Consider the following 22,599-nt stretch of genomic DNA (forward strand, 5'->3'; position numbering starts at 1 on the left):
TTATTTTTATTTTTTTTTATAGATATTACAAACCATTTATAAATTTAAATAAGTTTTATGTTTCTTTAATCATCTATTATAGTTGATCTTTTTAAATAATAAAATTTAGATCTTTTTAAATAAAATTTGGAAATTACGTGACCAACTTTAGCAGCATATTTTTGTAGATTTCCAAATTGAGGACGGTGATCTTGCATTAGCCTCATGAAATACTTTTTCCACTTTTTGACAATACAAGCATATTGAACACTTCTATTCTAGTATAGTGTTTACATATTTTGCTTTCTATTGGAAATCAATCCTATTCCAAAAAACCGAATGTAACTACGATTCTTTTATTTGAATACAACTATGATTCTTTTATTTGAATGTTTATTAAAGATTTGACATGCTTCCAAAATTCTCAGAATATTTAAGGAAGGTCACTGAGAATTTTGAATCCAATCCTAGATTAGAGGACTCCATTTTTGTTATTATTTTTTAGTATTGCTATAAGACATTGATATCATATTATTCTGTTTCTGATGTTGGGGTGTGCAAAATAATGGGTGAGTAATAAACACTACACTGCTATTTTAGAGGACCTTTCATTTGGGCACCTTTAGGTTATTGCCTTAATGGCCCACCCCTAGTCAAGGGATATTGCTTATAAGGCATTTTGCGCTATCTACAAATCCAATTGGGAAATAAACAGATGTGGAAGAATCTAAGCTCACAGGGGTGACATAGATGGTAAATAACTCAACTAAGTCAATAACCAGTACAAACTCAAGAAACACTCTAAAATAAAACCAACTAAACACATTCATGAAAAAAACAAAACTGCATAACGACATCCAAATAAATAATTTCTCTCAACTGGAGGAAATATTTAAGTCTAAGTAAAATGGCATATTAAACTTAAAAATTCTCCAAAAAACAAAACATTTCTAAAGTAAAACCATCAAGAAATAAACACCACTAACACAAGTTTTAGTCAAATAAACTAAAACCCATGTCATCGTCAGACTCTTCAGCAGGCTCTTCCTTCTTCTCTTCCTCCTTGGCAGCAGCAGCAGCAGGGGCACCACAAGAAGCAGCTGCTGCAACAGGGGCAGCGGCAACAGCAAACTTGCTAGGATCCTGCATTTATACTCAAAACAATTAATCTATTGAACAAAGGATGGGACTTGACTATATGTGAAAAAGTGAGAGCCTAACTAATGCAGAAGAATCAAATACCTTTAGGTACTCCTTAACTTTCTCTGCCTGAGGGAAGGAATACTCAGTAGCAACAGCAACTGCAAGAACATTCTTGTAGGCATTGGTGAACATGTGTGGTGCAGCTGCGAGGGTTGGATATGAGAGAGCAAGCGACAGTGATGTCACCATAGAGACACCAATGAAGAACTTCTCTATCAGGTCCTCATCTGTAAGATCAAGGACTTCAGGGCTGAAGACAGACCCAACATCATAAACTTGAAGAACAACAAGGCCATAAGAGAACGGCCTTATGCCAAGCTTTGCAAGGAGGGCAGCCTCAGAGGACCCAACCTTGTCACCCTTCTTAATAAGCTCTACAGGGGTGATGATTTCAACAGTCCCCTTACTAATCTTAGTGGGGATATTAAGTAACTGAAAGAGAATGGCATAAGGACAAATGTTTCACACAAATAGAAAACCAAATGACTTTTAAGACATGATTACAAACTTGGAAAAAGGATGTCTGCAATGGATCCAGACCGGTGTTGCCTGGAGGGACAACAACATCAATTGGTGCTACCAACCCGACAGAAGCAGGAGCCCCAACCTGTTTAGTTCAAAATTGTTACAGCCAAGTTAGTTAAACTTCAGGATAGGACAAAGCATTTAGAACATGACTCTATGAAATCCTCAGCCTCAAAAAGAATGATTCAGATTTCAAAAATAACAAAAACAAAACAATCACCTTGCTCACTAAGCAAATGGTTAAATGGAACAACCAATAACTTAAGCTCATTCAAGAGTTACTTGATTAATTTTCTCTTTTCTGTATATAGTAAATAAAAACCACAACTTGCAAGTTGTTAGTTCTTCACACATCTATGCTTATGATAGATAACTACCTTATAATTAAAATTACACTATTTGAGTAGATTAGATAAAAAAAGAAAAAGAAAAAAAGTTCCATTTATGTAATTTTTAACAGGTTATAGCTTAACAACAAAATGGGCTATTTATATTATCAATAAATTATAAATTTTAATTTGATATCTTATCTACAAAATAAGTAATCCACTATCAATTCTATTAATCATTGATATGTAGAACTCGGCTTGTTTAATATTACAAGCATATATAGTTAAATATATGTCATTCACAAGGGCTTGCTCATAAATTAATTTTCTCCTCAAATAAATAAATAAAACTAAGGAACCAAACATCTAATTAAAATTTACCCTGTACTTGGCGACCTCTTCACTGACCTCCTTCAAATCACCCTTGGTGAAAATCAGACCCACGTTGCCCTAAAAAAAAAAAAAAAAAAAAAAAAAAACTTTCAAATACACATTAAAAAAAAAAAAAAACCGTTCACCACGCAGTCCATTTGAATTAATGTCTATGTTTTATTTGAATTCAAATACTAGGTCATTGCCACATCTATATCACTTTTATCATTATTGCAAAGAGATGAAAACTCACTAACCCCTCTTTTTTAGTTAAAATGGAGTTCCTTCAAATTAAGGATAACAAAGTCATTTTACAAGTGTTGATACCCATTTTTGACAAATAGCCCAATAGTGAAGGAAGATGGAGGAGGAAAAGAGTGAAAGAAACCTAATAGAAGCAAAACGGTCATGGGAGCCCAACAAAAGAGGTAAACACCTAATGGGCTAACGTGGCAGGGAATAATAGTTAGCAGGCTCATGGGCGTAATGAGAGGTAAAATAAAGTAAATGGGCTATGGAAGTCCAAGAAAAGAGGTAAACGGCCAATGGGCCAACGTGGTAGGAAATAATAGCTAGCAGGCCCATGGACACAACGTGTGGTAAAAGTAAAGTAAATGGGCTATGAAAGTCCAATGAAAAAGGTAAACGCCCAATGGGCCAACATGGTAGGAAATAACAGCTAGCAAGCCCATGGGCACAAAAGAGGAAAAAGTAAAGTAAATGGGCTATGAGGGCCCAAAGGAAGAAGTAAAAAACCAATGGGCCGACAAGCACATGACCACAGCAAGAAGAGAGAAGGAGACTAGTGGGACCGAGGAAATAAGAAAGAAGAACAAAAGCCCAACGAATTAGTTTGGCAAGAACTTATGCCAAACAAGCAAACAAGCCCATGAGGGAATGAGAAGAAATAAGGCAAACCTAGAAGCCCATGCACCTTTTTTGTGGAAGATAAGCATGAGTAGAAGAGACACACAGCAGAATGAGACATGGCAGAAATGGCATGGGAATGAAAGAAAACAAATGTAGAGGATAGTGGAACGAGCACACAAGGGCCAGAGCACCACCCACTTGTACCCAGCCAATATAGGAGAGGTGGGCACGCAGTTAAGGGATTCCGAGGGTGTGATTTGGTATTAGGGGGAAAAAGTCTATTTTGGGTTTCCAACCATAACTTCTTTTGGGAAAAATGCCTTATTGGGATGGCATTTTGCCCAAAAGAGGTAGTAGACGGCTGGGACCACCCAATGCATGCCATAGAGGTAGGTAGTGAGAGACCCAAACCCTTATCCACTGAGTCAAGAGGGGAAAGGTGGGAGGAAGATCAAACAAAGAAAGATTTTATCATGGCATGGGTGGTGGAAGAAAGAGAATGCACTAGATTCACCTAGTGGTGGTAATGGTCGAGCAACCAATGGGTTGATAGGCAGTCTTGAAAGGATGCCCATAACAAACCAAAAATAGTTGATGAAGCCCTAGGGGGGTAAAAGGGAGAAATCCCATGGAATTAGCCCACTATAAAGAGAGGCGGTAGCCATAGATGGAAGAGAGGCGGGACAATAGTAAAAAGACTAGGAAAAGAAAAGACTAAGGAAAAGAAAGAGATGGTTTTGGATTTGCTCTCACTCACTTTGATTTGGGTTTGTTTAGATCATGTTGTCTTATTCAGATATTTTATTTAGATCCGGGTTGTGAGTTGTGTGTTGATGATGCTATTGGTGGGTCTAAGGTTGATTTGGAAGTTTTTAGCTCAGGATTGTTGTGGATTTGAGTTAAGGCTTTGCTGGTTGCTGGGAAATTGATAAAGGAATTTGTTTGATTGAAATTCTGTTTATTTCGTTGAAAATCTATGTTATGAGAAATATTGTATTAGGAAAATAATTTTTGGTTGAATGTATAGTTGATTTTTATGGAAGAATTTGTGTAAAATTTTTGGAATATTCTGGGTTTCAATTCTTTTGTTCTTGTGATTGAATATTCTAGGTTTGTTATTCTTGTGTATTCATGATCAAGATGAACACAAATCTCAATTAATGTGTTTTTTGGTTTTTAATTTTGTTCTTCTCTTTTTTATATAGTTAAAATTGATAATTTTTTTTTTAAAAAAAAAAAATTAGAAACTTATGTGGAGCTGATGTGGCATTTTTAAAAATCAAATAATTTTATTATTATTTTATTAGCCACGTCAGCATTTACTTTACAAATAGTGCACTTCGTCTATCATGTATGAATTTCTGTTAGTGTGTTAATGGCATGAACCAAAATGGACGTGATATTTCTTTTTTAGGGATTGAGGTAGGCGTGAATAAAAGTTAGGGACCAACATGAGAATAGGCCCAAAATGTGTGGACCAAAAGCGTATTTTTGCCTTGAATTAAAAATAAATAAAAAATTGCCCCCCCCCCCTTGCGGTAGCGCCTCTGTTATGCATATTTCCGCACTTGGTAACAATGTCTATGATCCTACATATATGTAATTCGAACATCGCCTTTGCCATTTTCTATCAATCTCTATATAATAATAATAATAATAATAATAATAATAATAATAATAATCTATATATTACTAAAAGTTGAAGCGTAGCATTTAATGTTGCTATGCTCTCGTTGAGCCACATCAGCCGCCATGTCATTTCCAATTTTTTTTCCCTGAATTTCTCTTATAATTTTAAAATAATTTTACTAAATTTTTCCCTACTTTCAAAATCTATATATTACTAAAAGCTGAAGCGTAGTATTTAATGTTGCTACGCTCTTGTTAAGCCACATCAGCCGCCATGTCATTTCCAATTTTTTTTTCCCTGAATTTCTTTTATAATTTTAAAATAATTTTACTAAATTTTTCCTAATTTCAAAATGCTATATTAAAAAAAAAAAAAATCCACAATAAAGCCCAATCTTTATGGCTTCAATTATGCCCACCATAAAGCCAAAACATGAATATTACATTGCTGTCCACCATAAAGCCCAAACCTAACCCTTTATTATTATTTTAACACCAACCTTTCTTCTTCTTTAGACCTTTCTTCTTCTGTAGTTGTACTTTGCATATCAGTCTTCAAACAAGTAAGCCACAGTAGTTTAAATTCTTGGTCATGAATGAGNTTTAGGGAATCAAGTTATTTGCCTTTTGCATTGTTGTGATTGTTAGTACAATAGTAATTGAGCTTCAATATTGTATCAAGGAGAGCATAGTAATTCAGAAAACAAAACAATAGTGAAGATAGCATAGTAGCTGCTGTGAAACTTTTGTTACGACTTTTCTCACCCAAAAAAAAAAAAATGTTGTTATTGCTTTCAAACCACTACACATTGTATTTTCCCTATATTATTGTACGATGTAACTTATGGCATGTGGTTTATCAAATGCTTTCTCATTTTATATGTGCATACATCTTCTTCTCCTTTTGATTTCAAAAACACAACATGCATACATCTCCCTCTCTAAATCTAGGTTTAAACCTCTCTATCCTTCTCTCTAGGGTTCGCTTCTCTGTTTTGATTATCTCCATCTACTTAATTTGCTCACAATTTCAGCAACGCTTCATTAGGACACCCACTTTGGATAATGGCTTTTCCAATCTCTATTCTATGATAATCTATTTTACATAATTCAATTGTATTGGCCTTTTCTTTTATGAGGGGTTTCTTTTTTTTTTCTTTTTTGGGTGGTTGATTAGACATATAAATGTCATGTTTTTTTTTTTTTTAATGAATTTGGTGGAAATAGTTTTTATTTAATTTTTTTTATTATAAATATTTTTATATGGATGACCAAATTTGTGATTTTTAGAGACTTCTTTGGGTTTTGCATGTTGGATTATCTTCTCACAATTTTAATTGAGCATCTATTTGGGTGTTGAGGAAAAAAAAAAAGTGAAGCAAAAGTAAATGGAAGCACAATCAATTGTGAAGGTTCTTTTTAGATACCTTTGTGAATTATGAATTTTGCTTTGTTAATTTGCCAATTGTGGATTACTTTGTAGGTTTTGGTAGGTATTTTTTTAGAGAGATTTAACAAAGCAATGAACTATAGCTTTTTTTTTCCCCCCTTATAAATAGGGTTGTCCATATCACCCGCCAACCCGCGCAACCCGCCCAACCCACCCGTACCTGACCCGCTACAACCCGATCTGACAGCTCCGGTGGTCGGTTTCGGTTTCCAAGCTCCAAAAACCGACGCCAGCGGTTCGATTTCGATTCCCTTCCTTCAAAACCCATTCAACCCGACCCGCCCGAAGAGAGAAATCTGAGCTGCGATTTCATGCTTTCCGACGAGTTTTCCAGCAATGATTTGGCAACTAAAACACTAGATCCGACGATTCTCGGCATGATTTGGGGGAAAAAGCATCGGATTTGGCGAAATCTCAGCCAAATTTGGCTAGATTACACCAGATCTTGCACGGATCGGGAGAGATTTTGCCTCACCCGAAACCGCCTCACCCGACGAAAAACTGACCCGCAAAACCCGACCCTAATACGGGTTGGTTGCGGGTCCGGCACCTCCCCACCCGATCTCCGGCGGGTCGGTTGCGGGTTGGGCACAAACCCAACCCGGCAGACCCGTGGACAGCCCTACTAATAAACATATTTTTTATGTTATTTCTACTAAGATGTTTCTATGGTATTCTATTCTATTTCACTTGTGTTGGTTATTTCAATCCAATATATTTGGGAACTCTCATACCATCATTCATATGGGAGAAAACCGTAATAACTTCTTCTTTCGTTGCAGATGCTTTCATTTTTTTTTTCCCCCATGTTTGTAGTTGTACAACATTAAGCAAGGATTACATATGATTCTTTATTCATTGTTTATTTTTTTCCTTTTTTTTTTTTTTTTTGGTAGTAAGCTTAATTTAATTACTGCATTTGAAGTTTTTTTTCTCCTTTGTTCTTTCTTCTTTTTTTCTTTTTTTCTTTTTTTTGCTCCAAAAGAATGTACTACTATATATGTAGCATGTTAGCTGGAGAAGTTCAATATTATGTTATGCTTTGTTAAATGAGACTTTTACTTCTTCTTTTTTTTTTTTTTTTTTGGGTTTCAATTTTTATAATTTTTAGCTTATTTTATAGAGTTTACCCAAAGAGTTTTTTTTTTTTTTTTAAATGAAAGAATTTTGATTTTTTTAATTTTTAAATTTTGAGCAAGTTATTGGGGTTTTAGTACATAAATTTTGCAGTTAGAATAATGTTTCAAATTCGAAGAATTTTGGGGAGTGTAATAGTGTTAAAATTCTATAAACTTTTACTGTCTAGGAAGCCAACTTGAGTCTAACAAGAAAGCCATGAACAACTTTAGTCCAACATGAAGGCCATGAACATCTAGGTAGTCTGTTGGCATGTTTTTGTTTCAATTCTTTTCCTTTCCTTCCCATGATATAACTTTGTCGTTTGATTTGTTTGTTAAAATTGACGAAACAAAATTTTATTATTCTAGATGAAATTGTTTATGGGTTTTTATTTTATGTATAGTTTTCAATGTAACTAACATCAATTCAATACACAAACATGAAGGTGGAAATGAGAGTTCTTGATGCTCTTTTCTAAAGCTCTCTCTAATCTATTAATTTCTGTTGCTTATTGTTTCAATGTTAAGGATTCAAAGACAAACTTATTTTGTATTTGTACTATTGTTTTACTTTTGGGGAAAATTTGATGAGTTTTCTATGTTTGTGATTTGTAGTTCGTATTGATTTGCTGGATGATGTGGGGGGACTTAGACAAAGATGATGAGCTACTTGTCTTCTATCTCAAGGTTTTTGTTTTTCGTTTATATTCAGCTATAAATGTGTAGTATTTTCTTTGAAATCTTATCTAGATTCTATTTATGGTAATAGGTTCAACATAATATATTCAAAGAAACTCCTATTAATTATTTTTTTCCTAAGTTATTGAATCAAACATGCATCCAAAATCTATTTTAAATGGAAATAATTCAACTGATGATAATTTACCTTTTTTTTTCTAGACTAGAGACGAATGTTTACATTGAATTGTGTACCTGATGGTTCACTACCACACATAGATAGCATGGAAGAAAACCATAAACTGGAGTTCTTGAATACTTGCCTCAAGTTGTGATTAGGAATTCTATGATTGTATGTAACTTATTATAGAATATGGTGGGAAAATTGAATCTAAAGGAAAGAGGAAACATTTTGGTTGAGAGCAAGTGTCACAAATGTCTCAAAGGCTATTAGCGCATGTTGACAAGTTTGGGGTTTGATGGTGCCATAGAAGTTTCAATGGAAGTCTTCTCTCAATTGCTAAGCTGTCATGTATGTAAATTAGGCTACTTATTGAAAAAGAAAATTGTAAAGTAGGCCAGATATTGAAAGCTCTTGCTGAATGCTATAGTTACTAAAAGTTATGTTTAGCTACTAAACTATTTGAGATGTTCCTTAAAATTTTGGGATATAAGTTAATAAGAAATGTCTTTTATATTATACTTTCAGATACAATTTTTATTCAACTTTGATGTTGGTTTTTATTCCCATTTAGATTTTATAGGGAAGTAGGAACATAGAATTTGTATTTTAATTGTATGTGTTTTTGTGTATGCATATCCACATTCCCACCTACAATATATACACAATCAACTTTTATAGTTGCATGGCTAGATAGTTTACCAAATTTCTGTTAGTCTTAAATGGGTTTTTGCATTTTAATAAAATTTATTGAATTCAAAGTGGAAATTTGTTAAATAGCACCAATTGTGTTTTCAACCAATTAAATTTTCAAGAAACATTTGACATTTTTTTAATGAATTAGTTTATATAACATGCCTCATTAAATAGATCAATCACCAAATATTTAGAAACAAATTATATGTAGCATGTAACTTTGCAATAGGAACTAAAGATTAGACCTTTTTTTTTTAGAAGAAACTAAAGATTAAACCTGCATATCTCTTTTCCAACTACAAAATGTACCAATAATGAGAAACACTATTTGAAAGGAGATTTAATTGAAAAATAATTGTGCTTGCCGAGGGAGGAGTAAAGATTCATAAATTTACTTTTGTAGTCTAGAATAGAGTAATTTTAAAGGTTATGATTATGGATTCATCAAACTTGCCACATTTAACCATTTAAACTTGTTGTTTAAGTACATGAATATTAGGAATTAATCTTATAGCATTCATCAATCTAGCGGAAGATGAATTAAAAAAAATGAATTTCTTGAACATTTTTCTGAATTTTCCCGTGCATCGCACAGGTTAACGACTAGTTCATAAGGTTATGAAGGCATTTTAAACAAGATGAAAGGGAGAAAACGGAGTAAGGGAAAAAAATTACATAGGACAATTGTTCTCCAAACCAATCTCCTCCAACTCATTACCTATCGTTCATAAGACCATCAGCATGTATTAAAATTTAAATCATGTGATTCAATAAATCATTTAAATAAGTTATATGATTGTTGAATAGATCATGTGATTAAATGTATACATAGGTACTCTTTTGAGTTGTCAAGTAGTGGTCAAAAGGAATTTCTTCCAAACTAATCTAAAGAAAATTTCTTCCATTGACATAATTCCTCCATGTGATTTGGCTTATTTTACCTTACTTCACATTTAGAAACATACAATCGACCTCCCTACAATTTGGAAAGTGGAATCCTTAATGTTTCGGCTAAAAAAATAGCATGTGAGAATTAGGAATCAAATGGTGCAGTCAATTTTAGTAAAAGTTTTTGCCCCGCATCAACCTTATTGTAGAGGTTTTTTTTTTTTTTTTTTTTTTTTTTTTTTTAAAAAAAAAAAAAAAAAAACTACGAGAAATTGAGCAGAATCGAGGGCCAAGACGAAGCTCTGTGCTCGGTCAAGGCGGACAGCGAAACGGCGCCGTCTCTTTAACCTCTGATTCTAGTGAGAGCTTTTGGTCTGGGGGTTTTCTGAGGTGAGACGCTTGCAGAAAATGAAAGAGCACAGAGGTTTGGATTACGGTTTTTTAGGATGATTTGGATCTGACGGTTAGGATTTTTTTTTTGCTTGGATCAGACGGTTAGGACGTTTTTAAATGGTGGTCTTAGTTTAGGAATTTTAGTGGGCTGGTGGTGTAAATTGGGCCTGTGAGTGGCTCAATGGGATCAGAAGCAAGTCCAGAAAATCAAGTCAGGAGTTAAACGACACAAGTCCTAGTAAAACGGCAGGATTATGCAATGCTACAAGTAGTTTAGTGCATTAAGTATTTTCACATATGTGCAGAGCTTTTAGTTGTGTTCACACGTGATGTAACTAACAGAATTTAATTAGTTAGTGTGTGTGTGTGTGTATATATATATATGTAAACAGGGTTAGAGCATTCCCATTGGGACGTGCAATGGTGGAGATCAGCGTGGTGGAGATCGGTAGGTCAAGATTGGCGAGTCGAGATCGGCGTGGGTTTTGAGAGTGGGTTGTACAATGGTGGAGATTGGCTTGGCGGAGATCAGTGGGTCGCGAGATCAGTGGATTAGGTTTTTATTTTGCTATGAATTTTGGGTTTTGATTTTGCTATGAATTTTGAGTTTTGATTTTGCTATTGAATTTGGCTGGATGGCGAGACTAGGTTTTGATTTTGCTCAAAGAGAGTGACACTGGGTTTTGTTTGGTTATTTTTTAATGGGTTTGTGGTTGGCTTGTGGGTTGGTATTTGCTGGGATCGTGGTGGGTTTGGGGTCACGGTGGTGGATGTTTGGAGGTGGTGTGGTTGAGAGGATGGTTGCTGTGTGGTGCTGTGGTTGAGAGAGTGACAAAGAGACAAAAATTAGAAAGGAGAGAGATATAATTTGTTTATTATTTTATTGTATAATTTATATTATTTTAAAGTGTGGTATTTTAAAATAAAAGTTGGGATGTTGGGAGTATTGTAAAATGGTATGGTACAATTGATAAAGTAGCTTTTTGAGATGGTAAAATAGGATAGGATACAATTTTCGGATGGGGATGCTCTTAGAGATAAGGTACTTCTTGATATATTAAATTTCAATTTGCCTAAATAATAAAATCATCAATAACAATTACATCCAATCAACAAGGTTTTTTTAATTATTGAATGGGTTAATTTTATGATCTTGATGAATTGTTAGAGAAAAAAATGACTTTCTTATCAATTTTATCAATTATTAAGTCATAAACTATAAGGCTCTTGACACATTAAACATAATTATAAAGGCATTTTAAACAAGATGAAAGGGAGAAAATGGAGAAGGAAAATTTACATAGAACAATTGTTCTCCTAACCAATCTCCTCCAACTCATTACCTATCGTTCATAAGACCATTAGCATGTTAAAATTTAAATCATGTGATTCAATAAATCATTAAAATAATATATGATTGTTAAACAGATCATATGATTAAATGTATACTTAGTTCTCTTATGAGTTGTCAAGTAGTGGTCAAAAGTAATTTCTTCCAAACTAATCTAAAGAAAATCTTTCATTTACATAATTCCTCCATGTGATTTGGCTATTTTACCTTACTTCACATTTAAAACATACAATCGACCTCCCTATAATTTGGAAAGTGGAATCTTAATGTTTCGGCTAAAAAAAAAGCATGTGAGAATTAGGAATCAGATGGTGCGGTCAACTTTAGGAAAATTTTTTGCCCCGCATCAGCCTTATTGAAGAGGTTTTTTTTTTTTTTTTTTTTAAAGTTTTTTTTTCTTATATAATTTTTAATTTGGAAAGGAAAAAAGAAAAAGAAAAAGAAAAAAAAAGCACAACTCAAAGTCAGTGATTTCTAGTTCATGCCTCTTGGAAGTCTGAAGGCTCATCTATTTATTTATTTTTTTGTAATATGTTTTACCGCACGACTCACATATTAAGCTATCATTTTAAAGATTTTCACATGCTCTAGAACCAACCTATAAAAGTATAAACGCCATTGAAGCATATATTATAAACTAGTTGCAACATGAACGGGAAGTATTGAGTATTGAATATATGATTTAATCTTGGTTTATTTACTATAATGCAGATATTGAATTTGTAATAACACTATATAGCTAAAACATAATTAAACAATTATATGTTATAAAATGAGAAAAAAAANAGATTTGGCAAGTTTTAATCACCTTGATTTAAAAAAAAAAAAAAATCCCTCTTTTTAACAGGTAGGAACATGAAACGGGTTTGTAACTCCTACCCAAAAGCTAGAATGTTGTATTCTTTTTTAGAAGAACAATGGGTTTTTTTTTTTTTTTTTTTTTTAAAGGTTTTTTTTTCTTATATAATTTTTAATTTGGAAAGGAAAAAAAGAAAAAGAAAAAGAAAAAAAAAGCACAACTCAAAGTCAGTGATTTCTAGTTCATGCCTCTTGGAAGTCTGAAGGGCTCATCTATTTATTTATTTTTTTTGTAATATGTTGTTACCGCACGACTCACATATTAAGCTATCATTTTAAAAGATTTTCACATGCTCTAGAACCAACCTATAAAAAGTATAAACGGCCATTGAAGCATATATTATAAACTAGTTGCTAACCCATGATGCACGGGAAATGTATTGAGTATTATATATGATTTAATCTTGGTTTATTTTACTATAATTGCAGATATTGAATTTGTAAATAACACTATATAGCTAAAACATATATTAAACAATTATATGTTATAAAATGAAGAAAAAAAATGTCTTGTATAATTATTATTATTATTTACAATGCATAAAAAATGCTACGGAATAAAAAAAAAAAAATATATATATATATATATATAATTTTTTACAAACTAACATAATTTGTTAACACACCTGAAGTTAATAAGTGCAGCTCTTGAATCTTGATAAAATAAAATCTACAAATTAGGAATTTAACACATTGAAAAATTTTTGTATCCCAAAATTTATTTTTTAATGGGTGTCTACTGTAGTAACCTATTGCAATACTTGTCGATAAAACCACAAACCCCTTAATCCCACACTATCATTTGATTTGAGAAATTTGTTAAAATCCATAATTAATAACCCATAACTCGTAGATTTTCAATTTACATAAATAAATAAAAACAAATAATTAAAAAAAGCATAAAAAAATCAAATTCTATTCCCTTTAACAAAATTTGCTTCATATTGAATATTTTCTAATTATTTCACAAATAGACGATCTCTTCTACAATATCCAACAACAAAACCTTAAAATAACCCAACTTAAAATTTGGAATGATGAATCCTATTAGTGGATAGCAAGAACCACAAAGGCACAAAGATTATTCCTTTTGATAGCCTATAATAGAGGCTAAATGACTATAATAGATTTTTGTATATAGAGCTAAACAAAATGACTGGATCAATAAAACATTTTCACCAAAAAGAAAAAGAGAAAGCAAAAAGAAAAAAAAAAAAAACATTTTATAGAGACAATTTAAAGAAAGCTTTTAAGATCCTCAGACCAAAAACTTAATCTCTACAGAATAACATAGCTTTTTTCACCTAAAATGACAGGTAACATAGTTTGGTTTACGGCTTACATATTGATTATCTATAAGACATGGAGCATGTATTGACGTGTGTGCTTCTTAGACATTGAGCATGCTTTGTCATGTATTTCATAATTGATTAGTAATGTGAGTCAAATCCAAGGAAGTCAATACCGTATCGGAGGCTGTACCGGTTTGCCCAGCGGTACGATATATTTCGGATACGGGTCAATACCGGTGTACCGTTTCGGATTTACCGCTATTTTTTATATTTATAAATAAATATATATATATATATATATATATGTATGTGTGTGTATATATATTATAATAAATATAAAAGTTTACCATAAAACATTTCCTCAATTTAGAACTAATTATTCATGGTTTTAGACTTTAGTATCAGTTAAAAGAAAAGAAAAAAAAAAACACAATATAAAAAATAGAAAGCTTAAAAGTTACCATTGCATTATAAGAAAACAAATAATACTAATAAGTTAATGCAAATAAGTTACCATTCTGCCCTAACAAAAATTCAAAAATTACAAAACTTAAAAAAAAAAAAAAAAAAAAAACTTTGAACGGTTTTAGACCCCTTAAACAAAAAAAAAAAAAAAAAAAAAAAGGCAAAATAGTCAAGCACTGAATTAAAAGGTGAAATTAAGGTGACCTAATTTTGCTCTGATTGGGTCAGATAAAGGCCAAGAAAAACAGCTGCGAAAAAGAGATTGAATGTTGATTAGAATTAAAGAGCAATACAATGAGAAGGGTGAAGAAGAAGGGGAAAGAGAGAGAGAGAAAGAGAAAAAGCAAGCATGCCTCAAAAAATAGTACCAAAACCACCACATGGTAAACAAAGAAGACCAATGGTGGAAGCCATAGGAAGCAATTGTTGAAGCAATTTGAAAGTTGGTGGCCTTCTCTATATAAAAGCGTAACATGGACGGCACACCTAGCACAATCTCTTTCAATGTGGTTGGTTTAAATTCAAGGATGCTAGAAGTGGACGTGTTGAAGATTTCGAGAGTGACTCTATCACAGTTTGGTTCTGTATGTGGGGTTTTTGAGTTTTTGAGTCCTATAGTAATTAGTTAAAAAATTAAATAAATAAAAACTAAAAAAATAAGGCAAAACTACATTATTAGTCTTTGAAGTTTACCCTGTGAGCGTTATAAGTCTCTCAAGTTACAAGTGAACGCTATTAGTCCCTTAAATTTTAAAAATGAGCAGTATTAGTCCTATATTAACTGAAGTTAGTGATATTGCTTATGTAACTAACGGAATAATGACCTGTCATATTTTGTTTAATGACATGGAATTTTTGAATGAATAAATTTCAAAAACCAATATCAAAATACTTGATCTGAGTCATTTGAACTTTCCCTGCGAGTTTCTAAAACACACGAGCGAGAAAAGTTGCCTGCGAGGCTATTGTTGGTTTCCATGGCTATCTCAAGAGTCGCACCGATCCTCCGGAATGGCACCATCCGCAATGAAATTGCAATCAATCCATGGATCCAGAATTGTATTCCCACCATAACCTTCTTTTATTCAAAACTGTGCAAGACCCTTTGCTAATGACCCATAATTTAATCAATCATTAAGTTTTAAACTCAAATGGTTGACAAATACTAACACAAAGGTTCACAAATGAGATATACGCAATCATTAAACCACTGCAATACATAAGGATCAATGATTTCTATGCTTAACACTGGTTTTGTTTTAGATCCAAAAAAACCCACACATCCTCCAACTCTGATGTGTATCTATATATCCCAAAACAAATGCAAGCCATGCAAACAACTATTGCAATCCACTCTTCGGTCTACAATATACAATATATGTTTGCCATGATTGAATCTCAATACCCATACGGTTTTGTCCACAATTTTAAACCCATGGATTGATTGCAACGTCATTGCGGATGGTGCCATATGGTGAATTGGTGCGACACTTGAGACAACCAAGGAAAAACAATGATATCCTCTTTAGGCAACCTTGCTTTCTCATGCGTTTTATACTTTCAGTATCAGATGGGGGAATGGCCAAGTCAAGTATTTTGGGATTAAGGGTTTTGACATGTAAAATATTTTTTGAAAATTTTCCTTAAAATATGCCACAACATTTAAAAAATTGCAAAATCATTATTCCGTTAGTCACGTAAACAATACTACTAACGGTAGTTAATAAAAGGACTAATACAGCTCATTTTAAAAACTCAAAGTACTAATGGCGCTCATTTGAAACTTGAGAGACTAATTGCGTTCACAGGGCAAACTTTAGGGACTAATAGCATAGTTTCATCAAAAAAATAATGTGTAAAATTGTGAGGTTGCTAAAACTTATGTGGCAAAATATTAGAAGGTTAACAAATAGTCAATCGTCTTTGGTTTCATAGTATATATATAATATATAGATATAGATAGTTCAACTTCATTCAGTGTATTGTTCAATTTGTGTTGGAAATTTGTGAAGCATAGAGATTACAGAGGTTAAATAAATCTTTTCCCTAGAGCACTAACAACATGTCTTAGTTCCCTATTCCAAGTAAACCAACGATACATACTCCAAATTGTCTTATATAATTTATAATAAAACTTTTTTTTCATCCAACTTTAAAATAAAAGTTAAAACTAGATACCACCAAATACCAAAATGTGCCCTACAATATGTAGTCAAAATTATATTTTTTGGCTCCACATGCTGTGCACTGTAGCTTTAAAAGGTATTTTTTTTATTTGTGCGTTCACACTGCTTTTGATTATTTTACTCATTTTTATTCTTTCTTTTATTCTTATTTCTCTTCTTCTGCGTTCACAATGCTATTGTTTGTGCGTTTACACTTCTTTTACTCATTTATATAATTTTGGCTCTAAATGTTGTGCACTGTAGCTTTAAAAGGTAAAAAAAAATTTTATTTGTGTGTTCACACTACTTTTGATTATTTTACTCATTTTTATTCTTTCCGTTATTCTTATTTCTCTTCTTCTGTGTTCACACTACTATTGTTTGTGCCTTTACACTTCTTTTACTCATTTATATAATTTTGGCTTCACATGCTGTGCACTGTAGTTTTAAAAGGTAAAAAAAAATTTCATTTGTGCGTTCACACTGCTTTTGATTATTTTACTCGTTTTTATTCTTTCTTTTATTCTTATTTCTCTTCTTTTGCGTTCACACTGCTATTGTTTGTGCGTTTACCCTTCTTTTACTCATTTATATAATTTTGGCTCCACATGCTGTGCACTATAGCTTTAAAAGGTTTTTTTTTTTTTTGTTAAAAATTCTAAAACTATTACATATATTAAAATTCTATTACCAACCGTTTATTTTTTTTTTTTATATATAGATATTACAAACCATTTATTAATGTAAATAAGTTTCATGTTACTTTTTTTTTTAGAAAAATGTTTTATGTTACTTTAACCATCTATTATAGTTGATCTTTTTAAATAATAAAATTTAGATCATGCCTACTACCATGCTTACTATATGCTTTGGAAATTACAATGTGTTCATGTTCATGTGGTGTATCATAAATTCATAACAAAGGAGTTCATCTAAAAAAAAAAATCATAACAAAGGAAATGAAAATTCAATTATCTTGACCAACTTTGGTAGTATAGTTTTTGTAGATTTCCAAATTGAGGTCAGTGATCTTGCAAATAATTCCTTAAGAAACAACATGGGGTGACAAATTATTCACGACATTTACGTTTATAGGTTAATTTGGTAATCTATTAATGTGAATCACATATAATACATTTGATGGGACAACTCACAAAAAATGTGGCACCCATCCGAATCCAATCAAATGACTGCAAGGTTTTATAATTGTTTGTATAGGTAATGGAGAGGGGTCAAACTGTGCTCTAAGTAGAAAATGGAAAATAATTATCCACGTCGATGAGAGAGAGAGAGAGAGAGAGAGAGAGAGAGAGAGAGAGAGAGAGAGAGAGAGAGAGAGATCATTTTTTTTTATGAGAGAATGCGAGAGATAATAACAAATTTAAAAAAAAATAGATGAGAAGAAAAAGAGTTAAAAGATATAGTATAATTAATGAACATCAAATTATCATAGTCATGCTGATAAAAATATATTTGTATATACTATATTTATAATGCAATTGTATAACATTTATGAAATTAAATAAAATTTTAAAAATAAATAAATAAATAAATAAAAAAAGATAACAACTTAAAAACATAAAATTAAATCACATAAACCCAAAGCAGAGTTCTAAAGAACACAAAAGTTTATAATCAACCTAAATAGAGATGCAAGATTAAAAAAAANGCTTTAAAAGGTTTTTTTTTTTTTTATTTGTGCGTTCACATTGCTTTTGATTATTTTACTCATTTTTATTCTTTCTTTTATTCTTATTTCTTCTTCTGCGTTCACACTACTATTGTTTGTTCGTTTACACTTCTTTTACTCATTTATATAATTTTGGCTCCACATGTTGTGCACTGTAGCTTTAGAAGGTAAATTTTTTTTCATTTGTGCGTTCACACTGCTTTTGATTATTTTTACTCATTTTTATTCTTTCTTTTATTCTTATTCTCTTCTTCTGCGTTCACACTGCTATCGTTTGTGCGTTTACACTTCTTTTACTCATTTTTTCTTTTTTATATAGCGTTCACACGGCTATGTATTGTTTGTGCGTTCACACTGTTGTGTGATGGTTATATTATTTTATTGTGTTGAAAGTTAAAATAGATCCACTGATGCTAGATGTTTTGTAAAGTGAGTAGATAAAATAGCTTTTCGTGGTGCCAAATAGCTAAAAAAATAGCTCCACCAATGTGGATGCTCTTATATGATTTCCAAATCTTCTTATGCCATTTGGGATATTACGAACATATTATTATTAAGACAATTTGGTCTAGGCCTAATTTTACTTCCAGAGTTTAAAAATTCTAAAACTATTACATATATTAAAATTCTATTACCAACCGTTTATTTTTTTTTTATATATAGATATTACAAACCATTTATTAATGTAAATAAGTTTCATGTTACTTTTTTTTTTAGAAAAATGTTTTATGTTACTTTAACCATCTATTATAGTTGATCTTTTTAAATAATAAAATTTAGATCATGCCTACTACCATGCTTACTATATGCTTTGGAAATTACAATGTGTTCATGTCATGTGGTGTATCATAATTCATAACAAAGGAGTTCATCTAAAAAAAAAAATCATAACAAAGGAAATGAAAATTCAATTATCTTGACCAACTTTGGTAGTATAGTTTTTGTAGATTTCCAAATTGAGGTCAGTGATCTTGCAAATAATTCCTTAAGAAACAACATGGGGTGACAAAATTATTCACGACATTTACGTTTATAGGTTAATTTGGTAATCTATTAATGTGAATCACATATAATACATTTGATGGACAACTCACAAAAAATGTGGCACATAACAAAAATGAAAAAAAAAAAAAAAAATTTGAGAAAGATGGATAACCTTTTTATGTAGGAATTGGGAAAGCTATGCATAGAATGTGAGAGAATTGCAAATTTATGGTAAAATGATGAAAATAAGAAGAACGAAAATAAAGGAAGATAAAACGTTAGGACAAAGTGATATTAAAGTAGATAATAGTGAGGATATGAAAATGTAAAAGGGAGGAGAAATGTTAGAAAGAGTGTAACAATAATTTGGGAATTAATAAGAAGTAAAAGAGTTAAAAAATAAGAGAGAGAGAGAGAGAGAGAGAGAGAGATAAATTGATTGATTAATTATTTATTTTGGATTTATCACTAGTGTAGACTGCGGTGCTAGAAGAAGAACAAAATACAGGTTACTATTCACAAAAGAAATTGAAGATGAGGCTAATACAAGGCCAAGGAAGACCATGGTTTGAGTCATGAGTAACATGGAAAAGCCAAACATCAATGAAGTTTTGAGGAAAGAAACTCATGCGAGGCAGTGAAACTGATTTTAATTGGGAATGCAAGAAAGTTAGGAATAAAAAATTAAATAAAATCTAATGTTATTTCAATTATACCATGTAATATTGTTCAGATAATAGGATAAAAGATTCTATTACATGATTAATCTTGATTAGTTACTTTAATAAAACAAAAGCAATCCATTAATCACTTTGTGACCTCTACAAAGCCACTTTATCTGCATTTACCAAACAACTTTTACTCACTATGATAATTTCTCAGCATCTTCCACTAAAGGAGAGGTGACTCCATTGATATCCCCTTCGTGTCCTTCAGCAAACTGACCTGAAAAGAAAGTCCACATGATTCCTTCCTCCTCTTCTTCACTTATGCTACATGGAAAAGCCAAACATCAATGAAGTTTTGAGGAAAGAAACTCATGCGAGGCAGTGAAACTGATTGTAATAGGGAATGAAAGAAAGTTAGGAATAAAAATTTTATAAAAATCTAATGTTATTTCAATTATACCATGTAATATTGTTCAAATAGTTCGATAAAAGATTCTCTTACATGATTAATCTTGATTAGTTACTTTAATAAAACAAAAGCAATCCATTAATCACTTTTGACGGATCCTCGAAAATCAGTAGGCTGAAAATCTCGAGCGTTGATGATTTTAAGGCTGAGTCCTGAAAGGACAAATACAAAATCAGAGGAGACTGGTGGAGGCCGGCCAAAAATTCTCCGATGGTAAAGTCAGGGGGTTTCTAATTCCAAGTAAAATGGAAGTGTTTCTAGGATTTTTACTTGTTTGTGGAAATGTCTTCGTGCCTTACCTTCTCATGGATGAATGCTTATATAGCATACGTGAAACGGTTATTTGTTTAATAACTATTCCTATTGTCGAGGAGTTCGGAGGATTCGGAGGTAACTTCCATAACTGCCATGGAAGTTACCTTATTTGGACCTACGGTTAGTGGAGGGCACAGCTTGCAGCAGTGCAACTTGTCCCTTACGCTCAGTGGGAATCATGCTCGTCCAAAATTAGACACGTTCAAAGCCCGATGAACTCATCCATTCTTTATTAAGGATGGACGGGGTTATTGGGGACGAGTCTCCTTCACGCATCCACTTTTTCCTTTTTTTCTCACGAACAACCCGTATGGGCGAGATGAGACTTGTGCACTTTAATTACACCATCAGTTGCCCCCTTGTCCATAGGTCGTCCAAGGAAATATGGAGTCTGACATCATTCCTTGGATGGACGTGCTTATCCTCACAATCAAATGTGCTATGTGTCATAGTTTCATTGGTGGCTGGTCACGTCGATTAATTTTTTTGAGATGCTTGCCACGTGGCAACTTTTGGTTGGCTGTGTCATTTTTGATGTCTAAGTCCATGGCCTATAAATAGTAGAATCCCTCTGATACCCTTTGCATTTTTGAAATTTTCTTCCATGACACTCCTCGTCTAGAAGTCTCTCCACGTCTTTAGTCTTCTTCCGTCTAGAGCCAGGTATTCTCTTCCTTCTTGTCTTTAGGTTTTCCTTAAAGTTTTCCTTAGAATGTCTAAAAACGTCATTTCCTCGTCTAGCAATAGCTTAGATTAGGCTATAGACGAGTATCACTACACCACTAGTTACAGTGGTTCTAGCAGCAGCACTGATAGTAGTAGTGGGGGGAATACCACAAAGGAGGAATATATTTCTGGTGTCCTTGGATTTCCTATAGGTGTTGTACAAGAACAACTTAAGGAGAGGGCAACCTTTGGGTTTCAGGTTGGCACCTCGACGAGTGTTCCTTCGTCTAGTCCTTTGGACGAGGAAGAAACTGTTTATAGTTGTGTAGTTGGGGTCAATTCCAAAACCGACGAACAAAGACTCAATAATCTTAGGAACTGGTACCAAATTCCAGACGAGCTTAATCCCAGGTTGGCCGTTTGTGGAGAATGGTGTTGTAATCCTCGTTTTGGGATAGGCGTCTATGAAGCCTATTTTTTAGGTGGGTTAAGATTACCTTTAAATGCTTTTGCTAGGGAGCTGCTTAGTAAATTATGTTTAGCGGTATGTCAATTCAATCCTAATGCGTGGAGATTAATTATCTCCATGCAAATTTTGTGGAGGGAAGTATTTGGAGAGGACCGTCCTCTCACTGTGGACGAGTTCCTCTTCTGCTATAAACCCTCAGAAATCAATCAATCCCTAGGTTTTTACCAATTTACAACTAGGGGTACAAACTATAGGCTAATAAAGTCTTTAGTCTCGTCTGACAGAAACTGGAAGATGGAGTTTATCTTTGTCTCTGGTTTCTGAGCTAGAAATCTTGTGGACGTGGGTAGGGATCCTTTTGCCCCCTATGCTGGGGACTTAGGGAACCTTCGTCCTAAAGGTATGCACCTATCCTTTTCTCTTCCTTATCACTATTTTTCAGTAATATATGTTTAACTTGTACCTGTTTATTGTTTTATAGATGCCGGGCGTCCTTCTTTGAGCAAGTTTCACCATGATCGCGACCACAGGGCTCGTCTACACATTGACAGGGATTTCCATTCCTTGTTCACCCTTAGACATCTTGCCAAGTGGAGACTTGGTCCTTAACCATCCGACGAGGCTATTGCACATGAGGTCACAATCCATAGACATAAGTTTATACTTAACATAAATAGTTATACTTTTCTTCTCTCTTCTTTTTTTTTTTAATTTTTTTTTTTTTATGTTAATTTTAATTATAAAGCAATCAAATAATCATATCAAGATATAAAGCAGCGGAAAATAAATGAACACAAGATATGATGACCCAGGAAACCACACGGTAAAAACCTGGGGAGGATTTGACCTAGCTATCCTCAAGGTAAACCTGAATCCACTATGCGAAAGAATTGAAG

The 22,599-nt window shown here is 32.8% G+C and overlaps 1 protein-coding gene across 1 annotated transcript; it reads right to left on the bottom strand.

The window, feature by feature from the left end:
- Positions 1-781: 781 nt before the first annotated feature.
- LOC112027505 (large ribosomal subunit protein uL10) lies at positions 782-6,625 on the bottom strand. The gene is made up of 5 exons (XM_065770298.1): positions 6,518-6,625; positions 2,418-2,486; positions 1,691-1,789; positions 1,222-1,614; positions 782-1,122 (listed from the first exon to the last, which is right to left on the bottom strand). The coding sequence occupies exons 1-5, from the start codon at positions 6,623-6,625 to the stop codon at positions 973-975; spliced, it is 819 nt and encodes a 272-aa protein (XP_065626370.1). The 3' UTR covers positions 782-972.
- Positions 6,626-22,599: the final 15,974 nt, after the last annotated feature.

The sequence above is a fragment of the Quercus suber genome, unplaced genomic scaffold, assembly GCF_002906115.3.
Source record: "Quercus suber isolate HL8 unplaced genomic scaffold, Cork oak 2.0 scaffold_29, whole genome shotgun sequence".
In the NCBI taxonomy this organism is placed as follows: domain Eukaryota; kingdom Viridiplantae; phylum Streptophyta; class Magnoliopsida; order Fagales; family Fagaceae; genus Quercus; species Quercus suber.